Below are 16,149 nucleotides of genomic sequence, written 5' to 3'. Positions count from 1 at the left end.
CCGCCGATGCTGGTTTGGGTGAAATCCGCCCCTTTCACGCCGCAGCTGCGGAATTCCGCAATCCCCAGGGCTGGGTCAGGATCGCTCCGTGAGGGGATCAGCCCGAGGATGCTCCGGGCCGGGCTCGGTGGGAGCCTCCCCCTCCCATCCCGTCCCGGGGCTCCCGCCCGGAGCCGCCGCTGCCCTGAGGGGGCCGGGCTGGGCAGCGGCGCCTGCGCGGGGCCCCGGAAGAGGCGGGAGCGACCCGGGGCTGGAGCCGGCATTGGAGCCGGCATTGGAGCCGGGAGCGGGGCCGGAGCGCAGCCGGGGCCATGCTCAGGGTGCTACGGGCCGGGCTGGCCCCGGGCCGCCCGCGGCACATCCAGGTACCGGCGGCGGGACCGGGCCGGGCCCGCATCAGAGGACGGTGCCTGAGGGAGGGGAGGGAGCCGGGAGCGGAAGGGATGGAGGGCGAGGAGCAGCCCCGGACGGGCCGCAGCAGCTGCAGGGAACGAGCAGCCTCGGTCACATGGATGGGGACAGGGAAACCGGGAATGTGCGGGACGGGCGTGGAGGGGCCGCGCGGGGTGCGGTGAGAGCTCCGAGGTGACCCTGGAAAGGCCGCTCGGCTTGAGGTGACCGATTCGCCGAGACTGACAGGAAAGCGTGGGGAAGCGGTTCGGCAGCTTATCCATAGGCACAGTGAATCCCAGGATCACTGAGGCTGGAAAAGCCCTCCAGGACCGTCGAGTCCGAGCGGTGCCTGATCCCCACCTTGTCCCCAGACCAGAGCACTGAGTGCCACATCCAGGAATTCCTTGGACACCTCCAGGGATGGGCACTCCAAACCTCCCTGGGCAGCCCCTGCCAAGGCCTGAGCACCCTTTCCACGGAGAAATTCCTCTTGGTGTCCAACCTGAGCCTCCCCTGGCCCAGCTTCAGGCTGTTTCCCCTTGTCCCATTCCTCGTTGCCTGTGGGCTATGTTGGATCCACTCCTGGCTGACCCAGCGACCTTCTCTTGCCTTGCAGCTCCTCCTGAGCTCCTGCAGGCGCTGCTCCTTGGGGGTCCTTCCCAACGAGAGGATCCGCAACATCGGCATCTCGGCCCACATCGACTCTGGGAAGACGACGCTGACGGAGCGGATCCTGTTCTACACGGGCAGGATCGCGCAGATGCACGAGGTTGGGCTGAGCTCCCATCGAGGACTTGTGCACCTCCGCGTTGTGCTGCTTTTCCTCTCTGTGTGAGGGATGGTGCTTGGTCCATAAGCATCCCTCCTGCACACAGAATCACAGAATCATGGAATGGTTTGGGTGGGAAGAGAGCTTAAAGCTCACCCATCCCACCCCCTGCCATGGGCAGGGACACCTCCCACTATCCCAGGCTGCTCCAAGCCCATCCAACCTGGCCTTGGACCCTTCCAGGGATGGGGTGTGAATTCTTAGTAAACTCCTGGAACTAACCTTTTTTTTCTCCTAAGGTGAAAGGTAAGGATGGAGTTGGAGCTGTCATGGATTCCATGGAGCTGGAGCGACAGCGGGGCATCACCATCCAGTCTGCAGCCACTTACACCATGTGGAAGGACACCAACATCAACATCATCGACACGCCAGGTGAGGGCAGCTGGGAGCACCTGGGGATTGCTGCTCCTCAGGGATACAGGGGATGCGCTGCATCCTTGTGTCCCTTGTAACAGGACATGGAGTGATGGGTTCAAACTGGCAGAGCGTTGGATGGGATATTGGGAAGGTGTGGGGAGGCCCTGGGACAGGGTGCCCAGAGAAGCTGTGGCTGCCCCTGGCAGTGTCCAAGGCCAGGGACAGTGGGAGGTGTCCCTGCCCATGGCAGGGGTGGCACTGGATGGGATTTAAGGTCCCTTCCCACCCAAACCATCCCATGACCCTGTGCTCTGTCACTTGAGCTGATGTGACTCATTGTGATCCCCTTGGTTGTTGCTCCTTTCCAATGCATTTATCATTTCTATTTGTTATCCAGGACACGTGGACTTCACCATTGAAGTGGAGAGGTCTCTGAGGGTGCTGGATGGAGCCATCCTGGTTCTCTGTGCTGTGGGAGGTGTCCAGTGCCAGACAATCACTGTCAACAGGCAGATGAAGCGTTACAATGTCCCCTTCCTCACCTTCATCAACAAACTGGACAGGATGGGCTCCAACCCGGCCAGAGCAGTGCAGCAGCTCAGGTTTTTGGCATTTACAATGATTCCTGAAATCCCTTTCACATGGCAGGTCATTAGGAACAAAACTGGAAAAGCTTCTCTTGGGAGCTGCAGTTTGGAGAATTCCTGACTCGAGGTTAAATCCTGATCTGACCCAGAACAATCTCCTCTTTCTAAAAATACCCGAAATATCAGTGTCAGCCAAGACTTGTAGTGACCAAGAGCTGGGGTTTGATGTTTGTTTTGTTGGTGGAACTGTATCAGGACCCACTTTGAAAGCAGCCTCTTTGTTTTCCCTAGGTCCTGGTGCTGCTGAAATTCCAGCAGGGAGGTGACACAGGGTGATTTGGATTCCTGAGCCCTGCTTGCTCCCTACTCTTCCCTGCCCAATTTGATCCATGAGATAAACTCATGAATATTCATTAAGGGAGAAATAACTCCCTAATCAAGTAATCAATCTCCAGCTGGTTTCCCCTGCTGCCTTTCCCGTGGGAGTTGCTCCCTGTGCCTGTTGGGATACAAAGGGCTGGAGCCCCAAACCACAGCTGGGTGATTTTTATCCATATTGGCACATCTGGGCACTGTCCAAAGGACAAAACACTGGGATATTTTGGGAGGTGGATGATGCTCAAAGACCACCTGGAGCACACACAGAAATTACTTTTTTCTTCAATATTTCCTGTTTTCCCCCTTTTTCAGATCCAAGTTGAAACACAATGCAGCTTTTGTTCAGATTCCAATTGGGCTGGAGGGAAACTTTAAAGGAATTATAGATCTCATTGAAGAAAAAGCAATCTACTTTGATGGGGCACTTGGGTAAGTCCTGGGAATTGCTTCTGTTTTAGCTGGAGCTGCTCTTTTGCAGGAGGAATTCCTGCAGTTTCTCTTCAGAGTGGAAACCCAGCTCTCTGGAAATTTGGGACTGGGCTTGTGCTGGGGCTGAGGGTCCCCCTGCAGCTCCCCCAGTGCCCTGGGCCTGCAGGGAGCCCTGGGTGGGGGTGGCTGCAGCAGGAGTTGGTTGCTGTGAAGGGGTGGTGGCCACGCTTCCCACCTGGAGAAGCAGGAGACTGCTCCATAGGGGGATCTGGCAGCGTGTGTGGCTCCCTGGCGTGAAGATCAGGTGTGGGTGAGGCTGTTGGGAAGTTGTCCTGATCCCTGCAAGCTCCTGCCAGGCGTGGGAAGGCCTCTCCCACGTCAGAGATAACATGGTGATGCTCACAGGGGATTTTTTTCCCAGGATCCACGTGAAGGGTGGATTGTTCTCAGTCAGGGTGGCCATGCCAGTGGTGGGAAGGCTGATCCCAGTGGGACTCCTGGGGTCCCTGTGTGTGTGTGTGTGCAGGCAGACGCTGAGGTGTGAGGAGATCCCGGCCGAGCTGCGGGCCGAGGCTGCGGAGCGGCGGCGGGAGCTCATCGAGTGCGTGGCCAACGCCGACGAGCTCCTGGGGGAGCTCTTCCTGGAGGAGAAGATCCCCACGGCTGCCCAGCTGAAGGTACCTGCCCTGTGCTGGCTGTGCCCTCAGCTGGCTGTGTCCCTGTCCCCTCATTCCTGAATAAACACATCAGGAATTCTCGAAGGAGTTCTGTTCGCTGGAGTCATGTCACCTCAGCTGAGCTCCAGTTCCCCCCAGGCAGGGCTCATTCCCAGGCTGGTTTTGCTTTGTGTTGGAAAGGATTCTGGAGAGCAGGTTTTGTGGGAAGCCCCTGTGCTGGGGGCTGTCCAGGGGACTGTGGGAGCAGCTCTTTGCTCCAGGAGGGGAGAAGCCCAGGAAAGGGAGGGAATCTGGGCTGTGCTGCAGGAGGAGCTCACAGGGACATTTTCCAGCTGGCAATCCGAAGGGCAACGCTGCAGAAATCCTTCACCCCCGTCCTCGTGGGAAGTGCTTTGAAGAACAAAGGGGTGCAGCCACTGCTGGATGCTGTCCTGGAATACCTTCCCAATCCCTCTGAGGTGGAGAACTACGCTCTGCTCAACCAGGGGTGAGTGCATCCAGCAGCAGCAGGAGTGTCCAGGGGCGGGCTTTGGAGCAGCCTGGGCTGTGGAAGGTGTCCCTGCCCGTGGCACTGGATGGGCTTTAAGGACCCTTCCCACCCAAACCGTTCCAGGATTCCATGGAACAGTTTCAAAGCAGGAAACATCCCCAACAGGATCCACAATCGTTTACCATTTGTATCAAACAGTGCCACCAGAATTTGGCACAAAGTCCAGAGCTCCTCTCTCATCTGAGGGTTACTCTCTGTACTGGGGATGTAACACACTCAGTGTTACACCTGGGCCATGACTGGGAGATCATTCTTTAGAATTGATGGCAGCCCTTAGAGCCAGGCCTGCCTGGAGGAGGGAGCACATCCCAAGTGTGTTAATGGTGTTTTATTCTTTTGGATGTGAATCCCAGAATCCCTGAGGCTGGAAGAGAGCTCCAGGATCGAGTCCAAGCTGTACCCGATGCCCACCTTGTCCCCAGCCCAGGGCACTGAGTGCCACGTCCAGCCCTTCCTTGGACACCTCCAGGGATGAGCACTCCAAACCTCCCTGGGCAGCTCCTGCCAAGGCCTGAGCGCCCTTTCCATGAGGAAATTCCTGCTGCTGTCCACCCTGAGCCTCCCCTGGCCCAGCCTGAGGCCGTTCCCTCTCCTGTCCCTGTTCCCTGGGAGCAGAGCCCAGCAAGACGTGTGAAGCAGAGCCAGTAAATGTTTAGAGGAGACTCCCATGTTGGTTCCTAACCTCAGCTCCCTCTCATCCCTGTTTTTAAGGGATTCTGAGGACCAAACCAAGTTCCTGTTGAACTCTGCTCGTGACAATTCCCAGCCTTTTATCGGCCTTGCCTTCAAACTGGAGGTGAGTCTCACCCTGCTCCTTCCCACAAGTCATGGAGAGAGTCCAGGTGGGGCTACCAAAACTTACCTGGAGCAGACTTGAAAATCAGTTCATATTGAAAATCAGTTCATATTTAACTTCAATTGGAATTTAACTTCTTTTTTAAAAAATGGCTTCAACCATAAAATCCACGAACGCTGCCGATTTGGAACTTTAGGATGGGTTCTGGACCTCAAATATTTCCTGGTTTTCTTAGTTAAAACTTGAACATTTAGGGGGTTGTTTGCTTAATTGAAATATTCTCAGGGAAAAATCCTGGGTTTGGAAACAATGGGATATGAGAGAGTCAGAGAGGGAAAAGTGCAGAGATTTAGGGAAGTAAGTTGTTTGCTACTTAGAGAGCAGCACCTCAGGATTCATGTGGAATATGGAAAATGGCTGGCCAAATTCCATGGTAATGCATGTCTCTGTTGGGAAGGTTTGGGAGGGATAAAATTGGTCCAGAAAATCGCCAAATCCCACTGCAGAGCCAGGTGAAAGCTGTGAAAAATCTTTCATTCCCATCTGTAGCACGGGAACTCAAAGCACGTTCAGTCAGTGCAGCTTGGAGCTGGGACTGATTCCCAGCGTTCTCAGAGCTGATTTTGGTGAAATGTCCTTGCAGGCTGGCAGGTTTGGGCAGCTGACCTACATGAGGGTGTACCAGGGGATGCTGAAGAAGTCAGATTACATCTACAACACCCGCACGGGGAAGAAGGTGCGGGTGCAGAGGCTTGTCCGGATGCACTCGGACAACATGGAGGTGAGTGGATCCCCAGGGATTGGCTGCCAGCCACTGGATAATCCTGGACGGGTCAGCACTGCCTGAAGCACAGCAGGGTGTTTGCTTCTTAACAACTTTGCTTCTTGTTTGATCCTAAACGAATCCAAACTGAGCCCTCCCTTTTGTCCTTTGGATAAAGAGGGAGATTTGCAGGGCATTTTATCCAAGCTGGAATTTTTAAAGGAGCTCAGTGCCAAGCTTTAAGACCCAGTGTTTATGGATATTCAATAATCCAGGTGTAGTTTGGATGCGAGGGAGAGACAGAATCCATCCTGGAATGGTTTGGAATGGAAGGGACCTTAAGGATCATCCAGCCCCAAGGGCAGGAACACCTTCCATAGACCAGGGTGCTCCAAGCTCCATCCCGCCTGGCCTTGGACACTTCCAGGGATGGGGCAGCCACTGCTTCTCTTATCCCAGTGTTGTCTGAACAGGAATTCTCCTTCCCTCAGGATGTAAATGAAGTTTATGCCGGGGACATCTGTGCCCTGTTTGGGATCGACTGTGCCAGCGGGGACACGTTCACGGATAAAACCAGCACTGACATCTCCATGGTGAGCCCCCCTTGTCCCGGCTGCCTCGGGCGCTGGGAGTCACCAGGATTTTGCTGTCATAACCATCCCCTCTTCCTTGGCCATGCAGGAATCCATCCACGTCCCTGATCCCGTCATTTCTGTGGCTATGAAGCCTTCCAACAAGGTAGGAGCCTTTGGATCAACATCTTCTCCCTGAGTTCCTTCCCTCTGCTGCTTTGTGTTTTATGGAGCAGCCTAAGCACTGTTTCAAAGTGTTTCATCCCAAATATCCAAGATTTATCCCTTGGATAACTCAGGGCTGGGTTGGATGGCGTCACTCAGCCAGAAACATGAACGTGAATAATAAAGAGTTAGAAATCTTCCATCAAATAACCCCGAAGAGCAGAAGTGCTCAGCAGTGGATAGGAAAACTTGAGGCTCTTTTCTTGGAATGACTGGTGGATGTTGAGTAAATCTCGCCTCGTAATTAATTTCAGAATGACCTGGATAAATTTTCCAAAGGCCTGGGCCGCTTCACCAGGGAAGATCCCACTTTCAGGATCCACTTTGATGAGGAGAGCAAGGAGACCATCGTCTCTGGGATGGGGGAGCTGCACCTGGAAATCTATGCCCAGGTAATTTGGGAAGCAGATTCCATGGACTCTGCTTTTGCTTGCTTTTCCACTCTCCTCTTCCTCCTCCCTCTTCCTTCCAGCTGCTTAGGGAAAAGGTTAACTTTGGAAGGTTCTTTCTCTCCAGTGGTTCCATTTTGAAGGCTTATAAAAGGAAATTTTGCCTGGAATATTTGTAGGTTTTGGATCAAAGCCATTAAAAAAATGTATTAAACACTACACTTCGCTCTAGCAGCCTTGGCTTATAATTAATAGTAATAATTATAATTAGTTTCTACAGAAAAACCCTCTGTTTCTGTGGTTTTAAATGTATCATTCCCTAATAAAAGCTGGTGCAGGGAGAAGGGAGTAGTTAGAGGGATTTGTTTCATTCCAGCTGATGTCTGTATTTTAATCTGACACAAAAGATGCATCTTAAGTACTGACAGAATGAAGGAAAAGCAATTTTTGCCTTGAAAACCTGGAATTTTACTAGCATAATTAATGCTGTTTCCTTTTCCTGCCTCTGAAGCTGCAGGTCTTAAAGAAGTTGACAGTAAATAATTTTTTAATTAAAAAAAAAAACCAACAAAAAGCCCCAAAAATCAATCCAACCCCCAACCCAGAAAGTGATTGATCCTGATTAAGTTAATAAATAATTCCCAGTGGAACAACCCTAATCACTGTGGGTTTTTTCCTGCAGCGAATGGAGAGGGAATATGGTTGTCCTTGCACCATGGGGAAGCCCAAAGTTGCCTTCAGGGAGAACATCTCTGCCCCTGTGCCGTGAGTATTCCTGCTGGGAATTACTGGATTGATGCACTTTGTTGTAGAGAAAGTCCCTTTGGAGTTCTCGGATCAGAAACATCCAGGAAAGTTGAATTTAATGTCTTTGTAGGGTGGTTGATTCCCACTCCCAGCACCTTCTGTGCCTCCTTCCAGCTGTGGGAGCTCCGGAGCTGCTTCCAGGGCTGCTCAGGTGTTCCCTGATCCCGGGGCGTGGCCGGGCTGGCGGCGATCCCGGGACACTCGGGCCCCGCGCTGGGGGTGCCACAGCAGGGTCAGCTCCCAGGGAATCACCTCCTGTGGGGCACACAGCACAGAGAACAACCCCTGCTTCCCCTCCCCAACCAGTCAGGAATTCTCTCCATGGAAAACTTAGGGATTAAACCACTGTGGATGCCCCAAGGGAACTGGGAGCGCCGGGAGCAGCGGAGCTGGAACTGGGAGGGAGATCCCTGGATTATTACAATCTCTTGTAATAATCATTACATTCTCTTCCCAATTTTCTGTGGGTTTCCTATGAAAATGCTTGCTCAGGTGCTAAAATTTGGATGGAGAGTAGCACAGGATGTAAATGCTGTTCTGGGAACCAGTTTCTGCTGGGGGTTACTGGGATTGATGGTGTCTCTGTACTGGGCCACCAGTGCTGTCCTGGGGCATGGAGGCATCCACAGCCCAGCTGGGATTGAGCCCAGCATCCAGGATGCTCCAGCTGCCTCTTCCCTTTATCCCTGCCCCCTGTGGCACTGGGATCTCCCAAGGGAGGGCTGTGAGGGACCAGTTTTGAACCTCAGCCATTCCCAAGAAAGGCCAGAAAGAGCTGGAAATTGCTGCTGTTGTTCCTGGAATGCTGAGAGAGGCAGGGATGGGGACTCTGAGCTCACCCTGCAGGATCAGATCAGTGTCTGAGCTGGAGCTCACACAGCTGGGGTCTGAAAACACCCAAAAAAGGCTTTTTAGGAATAAAATTATTTACCTGGGACACCATTTCGTGGAGTAGAAGCAAGTAGTCAAACTGAAGATCTTCATCACTTCTTTTCTGGAAAGACAGGATGAAAAGTGGTGAATTTGGGGATTCTCCCACCTCAGAAAAAGTGATTCAGTTCTCTGTGGTTACCACAAAAATTCCCTGATGGATTTCAGACAAAGCTGACAGCTCCTGCTAACAAATGAAGCAGGTGGAGCTCAGTCACTGTAACAAAACTAAAAGCTCCTGGTTTGAATTTCTGTGGACTCCAGAACTGCATTGGAGACACTGAATGTAAAGCCTAAAGCTGCTAATTCCTGCCTAAAAGAGACCAGATCTACCAGGAATTCTTTGGGATAGGAGCACCTCACTCTACAAGGTGCCAGTGTAGCCCAAACAATCCCAAATAAAACTGTCAGTAGGATAAGGATGCTCCAGAGGCCTTACAGAGGGTGACAGTCAGGGATTCTGAGTGACAAAATAACCCCTGGCCTTTGGAATAGACTCTTTTCCTATGTTTTTCAGGGAAAAAGGGACAAAATTACCTAGGAGGGATGGCAGCTGTGTTAAGAGTTATTTGTCTCCTTTATCCTTAAATTTGTTAAAGAGGAGTTGAAAACCTTGAGATCTCACTGGTGCACAGCCTTGCAGCAGCTGTGAATTCTCTAAGGTGCCATCAGAGGGAGCAAAACATTCACAAATCCTGCTCCCACAAGGAATTCTGTCTTTACTTCATGCCCAGAACTTCCTGGGAGTTCAGTGTCTGTTCAGAGTGGGTTTTCTAAATACTAAATCCCGCTGCTTTTTCCTGGCTCCCATGGAAAACTGCCTTGAATTTAAAGCTGGTGATCACTTTAGGAGTTAAGAATAACTCCGAATTTATTTTCTCCAAGAGAACACAGGAAAACTGGGAGAATCTATAGAATTCTGTTAATTTTTTGTCCTTGCCACAAGTCTTTAGCTCTTAAATATTTCCCATGGAGAGCCAAGGCCAGGCTGGATGGGCTTGGAGCCACCCGGGCTATGGAAGGTGTCCCTGCCCATGCAGGGGGGGAATGGGATGAGCTTTAAGGTCCCTCCAGCCCAGCCCAGTCTGGGATTCTGTGCCTGCTGGTAACTCACCACTTGCTTCACGTGTTTGACTTGGGCAAGGTGGAACTTGGTGTTTTCAGTGGAATTCTGCCAGATCACGTAGCCAGAGGCCGCCCAGGCCAGCAGGTGGATGGGCTCCAGCTCTGGGGGAACGTTCCCGTGGCTGTCTGGAACCAAAATAAACACTGGATGTTAAAGAGAGCTGTTAACAGAACATTATCACCTCCCACAGGGCTCGCTGCTGCAGTCCCTCCTGTCACACAACCTTCCACAGCAATTGGAAGAGCTGCTCCATCACCACAGAGTTCTCCTCCCACTTCACAGAATCCTGCAATGGTTTGGGTGGGAAAGGACCTTAAATCCAGTTCTGTGCCACCCGTGCCATGGGCAGGGACACTTCCACTATTCCAGGGTGTTCAGAGCTCCATCCAGCCTGGCCTTGGACACTGCCAGGGTGTTCTCCTCCACCTTTTTCTCCTAACATGAATTCCAGCAGGTCTCGAAGGCAGGGGTTGAGGTGAGAGCAGACCCTCGTTGCACATTTGGGGTGTTGGATGTGCTGTGCCAGGGACGCCCTCAGAGTGAGCAGGAGGGGGTGACAGTGCCAGGTGCTTTTCCAGAACAGTCCCATTCAGAATTAGGAATAAATGCAGTGGTTGTGATTGGCAGAGCCCAAAAAGAGACAGGGAAAAGCAGCAGCTGGTGCTCAGAGCAGGGTGAAGGCCTGGGTTGTACCTGGGATGTTCTCAGCCACAAGCTCCTTTTCCAGGCTCCTGATTCGAGTGTAGAACTCCTTATCTGCTTCCTCTGTGCTCCTCAGTTCTCCTTGCACTGTGACCTGCACATCTGGAGCCCTGCTTTTGCTGCCCAGGTGATACAGAACCTCAGCAGTGCAGTTCACAGTCCTGTCCTGTTGCAGAGTTAATTATGTGCATTATTATCTGATGAAATACATGTATAACCAGGGTAATTTGCACTTCTAAAAACGTCATTTTTATGTAGGTGCTGTTCTCTGAGTAAGGCCCATGGAGATGTGTGATTATTTAAGACAAGGTTAAATTCATGGCATTTCTGTGAACGTTTAAGGGGGGGATTTGCTTTCTGCAGGGATGGAAGGGCAGTGGCTGGGGTGCAGAATGTCCCTTGTGCTGTTCAGTTGGAGCTGAGTGACACTGAAATGTTCTTGTCATCCCTGCAGCACTGTGTGGTGGTGCAGTGGAAGGTACATGGGTTCCTTTTTGGTTGAAATTCAGCCTTTTTTGGCCTGATTGGCAGTATAGAAAAATCAGGAACACAGTTGCAAGTGTTATTAAGTGCTGTGTTACAGAGTGTGTAATTAAACCAGCCTGACTCACTTTGTCCAGGACATCTTCCAGCTCCAGTTCCAGGTAGTACTTGTGCCCAACATCATCGATGTCCTAAAGCAGGGAACACATTAATTTATTTTGGCAGCTGTTGAATGGCTGCATCCTGGACAAAATCAGAGAATCCCAGCATGGTTTGGGTTGGGAGGGACCTTAAATCCCATCCAGTCCCACCCACCTCCCACTATCCCAGGCTGCTCCAAGTCCCATCCAGTCTGGCCTTGGACACTGCCAGGGATGGGCAACCTGTGCCAGCACCTCTCCACCCTCATTTCTAACCTTGAACACCCCTGAGTTGCCATTTTTTGGGCTCCTGTGTGATTCTGTCCAAGAATTTGCTGCATGGTTAAATACTCATCTAAAAGCCTTCAGTGCTTCCTTCTATTAAGTCCATTTTGCAGGTTATCATGAATTGAATCATGCCCTGTATTTTTTTGGCTATAAAGAAGGGAGCAGCTGGGGTTTGCTGTACCCCTTGTTTTGGGAGGGGGGTTTGCTGTGCCCCTCTTGTGCCAGTGTCCCTGCAAACCCAGGGCAGGGCTGAGCTGTGTCCTGGCCCCGACAAACCCAGCACCCTCCTCCTCCCTGGGACGTTCCTGCGGGCCCGGTGCCGTGCCCTGGGCAGGGCTCCCTGGGCGGTGCTGTCACCGCGGGTGACACACGGGGTGTGTTTGCATTGCTGACCCGCCCGTGGTGGCCGTGACACCGAGCTCCTCCCGGGACCCCCAGGTGGGCACAGCCGGTGTCACCCCCGCGGTGACACACTCCCGGAGGGGCTGGGCTTGGAAAGGACCTTTGGACGTGATCCAGTCCAACCCCCCCGCCCAGGCAGGGTCAACTGGAGCGGGTGGCACCGGGACGCGTCCGGCGGGGGTTGGGATGTCCCCAAAGCGGGACACTCCACGGCTCCTGGGCTGCTCCCCGGTGCTCTGCCCGCTCCCTGGGAAGCAGCCCTTGCCGGCGCGGGGGTGGCGGCTCCCGTGCTGATTCCCGTGCTGTTCCCGGGGTGATTCCCGTGGCGTTCCCGGTCCCTCCCCGCTCACCTGGCGCCGGGCGCGGCGCAGCGCCCGCAGCTCCAGCCCCCGCCCGGGGCCGCCCCGCAGGTACCGCAGGTAGCCCACGGCCACGGCCGCGGCCCGGCCGGCCGGGAAGTGGCTCGGAGGCAGCTCCATGGCCAGGGAGCCGCTTCCTCCTCCCGCAGGAAGCGCCCGGGCGGGGCCGGAGCGGGCGGGGCGGCTCCGAGCCGCGGGACGGGGCGGGTGCTGCGGGGGAGCGCATCCCTGCGGGCCGCACGGGATAGCGTTTAAACAGCGTTGGGCGGGATACCGGGAGTAAATCCTTCCCTCTCAGGGTGAGGAGGCCGTGGCACAGGTTTTCCAGGGAAGTTGTGGCCGCTCCATCCCTCGAAGTGTCCAGGTCGGACGGGGCTTGGAGCAACCTGGGATAGTGGAAGGTGTCCCTGCCCATGGAACCTTTAAATTCCCTTCCAATTCAGACCAGTCTGTGATTCTCTGAAATGCAGAATGGGAATGTTTTCCATAGAAAGCTGTGGTTTGTGTCACGGGTAACGTGGTGTTTGGGGGATTGTTGGGGTTTAGGTTTGAGTTCACCCACAAGAAGCAGTCAGGAGGAGCAGGCCAGTACGGCAAAGTGATCGGAGTGCTGGAGCCCTTGGATCCACAGGACTTCACCAAACTGGAATTTGAGGACAGAACCATTGGCACAAATATTCCCAAACAGTTCGTGCCTGCTGTGGAAAAGGTACAGACCTCTGTCTGTGATACAGAAAATCCTGATTCCCATTGTTCTCCTGCAATACCATCCACATTTACTGTGCCTACTTTCCCCAGGAAAGGAGGCTTCTCCCGTTGCTCCAGTGGCAGCAGGATCACAGTTGTGTGGTTTTACTTCATGTCTTGTATTCCTGGGGTTTCCAGTTAATTCGGGAGCTGCTGTGTGTTTTCTTTGGTGGTGTGTGCTGGCTCTGGCTCCCTTGCAGTGCCTCCTTTTCTTACAGTCAGAGCCTCCTGCTCAAGCTGCTTTTTCTTGGCCTCTTCTGCTTCTGGTTGTGGCCCCACAATTCTCCTCCTAACCCCAAAATATGTAACTTTTTCAGTGACTTCTCTGAGGCCAATTATGGAGAAACTGTAATTAAGCTGCATTTCCTGCCACAGTTCCCAAATTCTCTTTATCCCCTCTGTGACTGTCTCACTGTATAATTTATCACACACTACTTTAATTAACCTACCAACATCTTGGAATTCCTGTAATAACCTACAGTTATTCCTTCGTTTTTCCATGAGGCAACACTTAAAGATTTTTTTGCCAAATCCTGAAAAAACCATGGTCTTAAAGAAATGTTGTTCTCCAGGCAAGAGCTCTTTCCACACAGAGCATTCTTTTGGGGTTTGGCCATAGAATCCCTTAAAAAGGCAAGTGCTGAGGACATTTTTTCCTTGTCCTGAGGTTTTTATTTGTAAAAAGTATCAAACTGAGGTGCCAGACACTGACAGTGCAGGGTCTCCAGATCCCTGCTGGTGACTTTGAGCTGTCATTGCCAGGGATTCCGAGATGCCTGTGAGAAGGGTCTGGTGTCGGGACACAGGATCTCCGGAGTGCGTTTCGTGCTGGAAGATGGTGCCCATCACATGGTGGACTCCAACGAGATCTCCTTCATCAGGGCTGGAGAGGGAGCCCTGAAACAAGGTACAGGCTCCTCCTTGGAATGGGTCCTGCTGGCTGGGGTGGGTATCCATCCATCCATCCTTCCATCCATCCTTCCATCCATCCATCCTTCCATCCATCCATCCTTCCATCCATCCATCCATCCCTCCATCCCTCCACCCAAAGTCTGGCCAGTTGCATGGAGCAGAACATGTACAAGAGTTTACAGAATCTCTGAGGGAGGCACAATAATTTCTGTGGTTGTACAAAGGAAATCCTGTTTCCCTAGAATTCAGTACAGCAACACCACCAGCTTCATCCTTACGGGGTAGGAAGAGAATATTTGGTCAAACTGGGCCTTTTTTTAGGAAAAAGTCTTTCACTGAAGGAGAGGTTAAACACTGCAAGGGGCTGCCCTGGGAAGTGGTGGAGTCACAATCCCTGGAGGTGCTCAGCCAACGTGTGGATGTGGCATTTCACAGTGTGGTTTGGTGGGCACGGTGCCATCAGCCAAAGGTTGGTTGTCCAGCCTTAGTGGTTCTGTGGTTATGGTTCCAGGATTGAAAGGCCTGGAGCTGGAATTCCATGTAGGTGATCACGGATTTCCCTCACTGATGGAACACCTGGCATTACCCATGAACTGTTTGTTGCTGTGCATGGGAGCAGCTTGCCTTACACCAGGCTCACCCTTGGTGGTGCATTCTTTATTCCATTCTTTCCCCAGCCATGGAAAACGCCGCCGTGCGCATCCTGGAGCCCATCATGGCCGTGGAGGTGATGGCTCCCTCAGAATTCCAGGGAGCAGTGATAGCTGGGATCAACCGCCGGCACGGCATGATCACGGGCCAGGATGGCTCGGAGGGATACTTCACTCTCTATGCTGAGGTCTGTGGTGCTCTGCTCCTCACCTCTCTCCTTTCCAGGTGTTTGATTCCATTGTTTTCCGCAGTTTATATGGATACAGCTGTAGGTCAACTCAATTTCAGTGTTCCTTCTTTTATGTCCCTTCTACAAACCTGTGTTTTCCTGCTGGGTGGGGGGCTCAGGACAACCACACCCTGTGGCCTTTCTGCTTCCCAAATTATCCTTGGAGGAATGTCTGGAGATACTCAAACCTTGCTGGTTGACTCATCACCGAGTTTGGGATATTCCAGTTCCTGGTGCACTCAAACTCTCAGATTCTTGCAGTTTCCTGCTGCAAACATATTGCAAATATAAATTAATTAAAATAACAGGTACTTTGCAACAGCAGATCATTAAATCAGAACTATTTATAGACAGCACTGACTCTTGATATCATTATTGGGATTAATTAGCTGATAGCCCAAAACTGATGGAAAAATACCTTATTACAAGCAGATATGTTTGGATTGTAGGTGCCTCTGAACGATATGTTTGGATATGCCTCCGAGCTGAGGTCTTGCACAGAGGTGAGTCCTCCTGCTCCTTTTTGCTAAAACGTGTTTAATTCTGTAAATTTGGGTTAATTGGAGCATCACATCCATGGCACCTGCAGCACGGGATCAAAATCAAACCAGAGCTCTGCAATTCCTGGCCAAACAATCCTTCTGTACCTGAGGAGTTTTGTTTGGGTGGGATTGTAAAGGATCCCTGGGCGTTACTTCACAGACAGGGGCTGTGTGCTCAGCAGGATTGCACGTGGCCCATCCTCACTTTCTTTTCCCAACTCTGCAGGGAAAAGGGGAATATACCATGGAATACTCCAAATACCACCCGTGTTCAGCCAGCACTCAGGAGGAAATAATCAACAAATACCTGGAAGCAACAGGGAGACTTCCTGCCAAAAAGGGCAAAGCCAAGAGCTGATCATATTCCTCTGGAGTCCACTGAACAGTTTTTCCCAGTCTTCTCCAATAGCTCGCTTTTCCAAGCCATGGAAGCAGCCCAGGCTGGCTGGGTAAGGTGGGCTCCAGTGGGATTTGGACTTGGAATTTTATCCTAAAGCCTTTCCTGTGGGGTGTTGTCAGAAGCACCAGGGGATCGGCACGGCATTGCTCACATGTTAACGCTGTTGTAACAAATAGATGTTAAATCTTGGCTGATGATTTGCTTGAGAGTTGTCTTAATTGAGATCTATTAAAATAATTCTATTTTTTACTTGATACCTCATTATTTTGTAATTAGGTTAGCTCCTGGTTTGGGAATGTTAAGCCAGGTGAGAGCTGCTGGACAGGCACGGGGAGTGGGGCATGGCACGTGGTGCTCCAGCTTCCCTCCAGGGAACAGATGGAATTTTTCCCTCCAAATCCTTCAGAAATGGCACAGGATCCTCCAAAGTCTCAACCCGCTGGGCAAAAGCAACTGGCTTGTCACCAAATCCACTTTCACTGGTGG

At 52.2% G+C, this 16,149-nt stretch overlaps 2 protein-coding genes across 2 annotated transcripts; one reads left to right on the top strand and one right to left on the bottom strand.

Moving 5' to 3' along the window:
* Window positions 1-237: 237 nt before the first annotated feature.
* GFM1 (G elongation factor mitochondrial 1) lies at window positions 238-15,912 on the top strand. Its single transcript, XM_042042658.1, has 18 exons — window positions 238-365; window positions 1,010-1,162; window positions 1,462-1,594; window positions 1,977-2,181; window positions 2,857-2,973; window positions 3,500-3,650; window positions 3,983-4,137; window positions 4,912-4,996; window positions 5,640-5,777; window positions 6,251-6,352; window positions 6,441-6,497; window positions 6,811-6,948; window positions 7,628-7,710; window positions 12,729-12,891; window positions 13,692-13,836; window positions 14,519-14,679; window positions 15,171-15,224; window positions 15,490-15,912. Exons 1-18 carry the CDS (start codon window positions 312-314, stop codon window positions 15,619-15,621), a joined length of 2,226 nt encoding a protein of 741 aa, XP_041898592.1. The 5' UTR covers window positions 238-311; the 3' UTR covers window positions 15,622-15,912.
* On the bottom strand, window positions 7,173-12,333 carry LXN (latexin). Its single transcript, XM_042042665.1, has 6 exons — window positions 12,174-12,333; window positions 11,122-11,184; window positions 10,502-10,676; window positions 9,797-9,933; window positions 8,684-8,746; window positions 7,173-8,007 (listed from the first exon to the last, which is right to left on the bottom strand). The coding sequence occupies exons 1-6, from the start codon at window positions 12,300-12,302 to the stop codon at window positions 7,900-7,902; spliced, it is 675 nt and encodes a 224-aa protein (XP_041898599.1). The 5' UTR covers window positions 12,303-12,333; the 3' UTR covers window positions 7,173-7,899.
* Window positions 15,913-16,149: the final 237 nt, after the last annotated feature.

Source organism: Corvus kubaryi, unplaced genomic scaffold, assembly GCF_017639235.1.
Source record: "Corvus kubaryi isolate FWS band 111438036 unplaced genomic scaffold, C.kubaryi_AGA036_p1.0 37397, whole genome shotgun sequence".
Taxonomy (NCBI): domain Eukaryota; kingdom Metazoa; phylum Chordata; class Aves; order Passeriformes; family Corvidae; genus Corvus; species Corvus kubaryi.
This window is presented reverse-complemented; position numbering and strand designations above follow the sequence as displayed.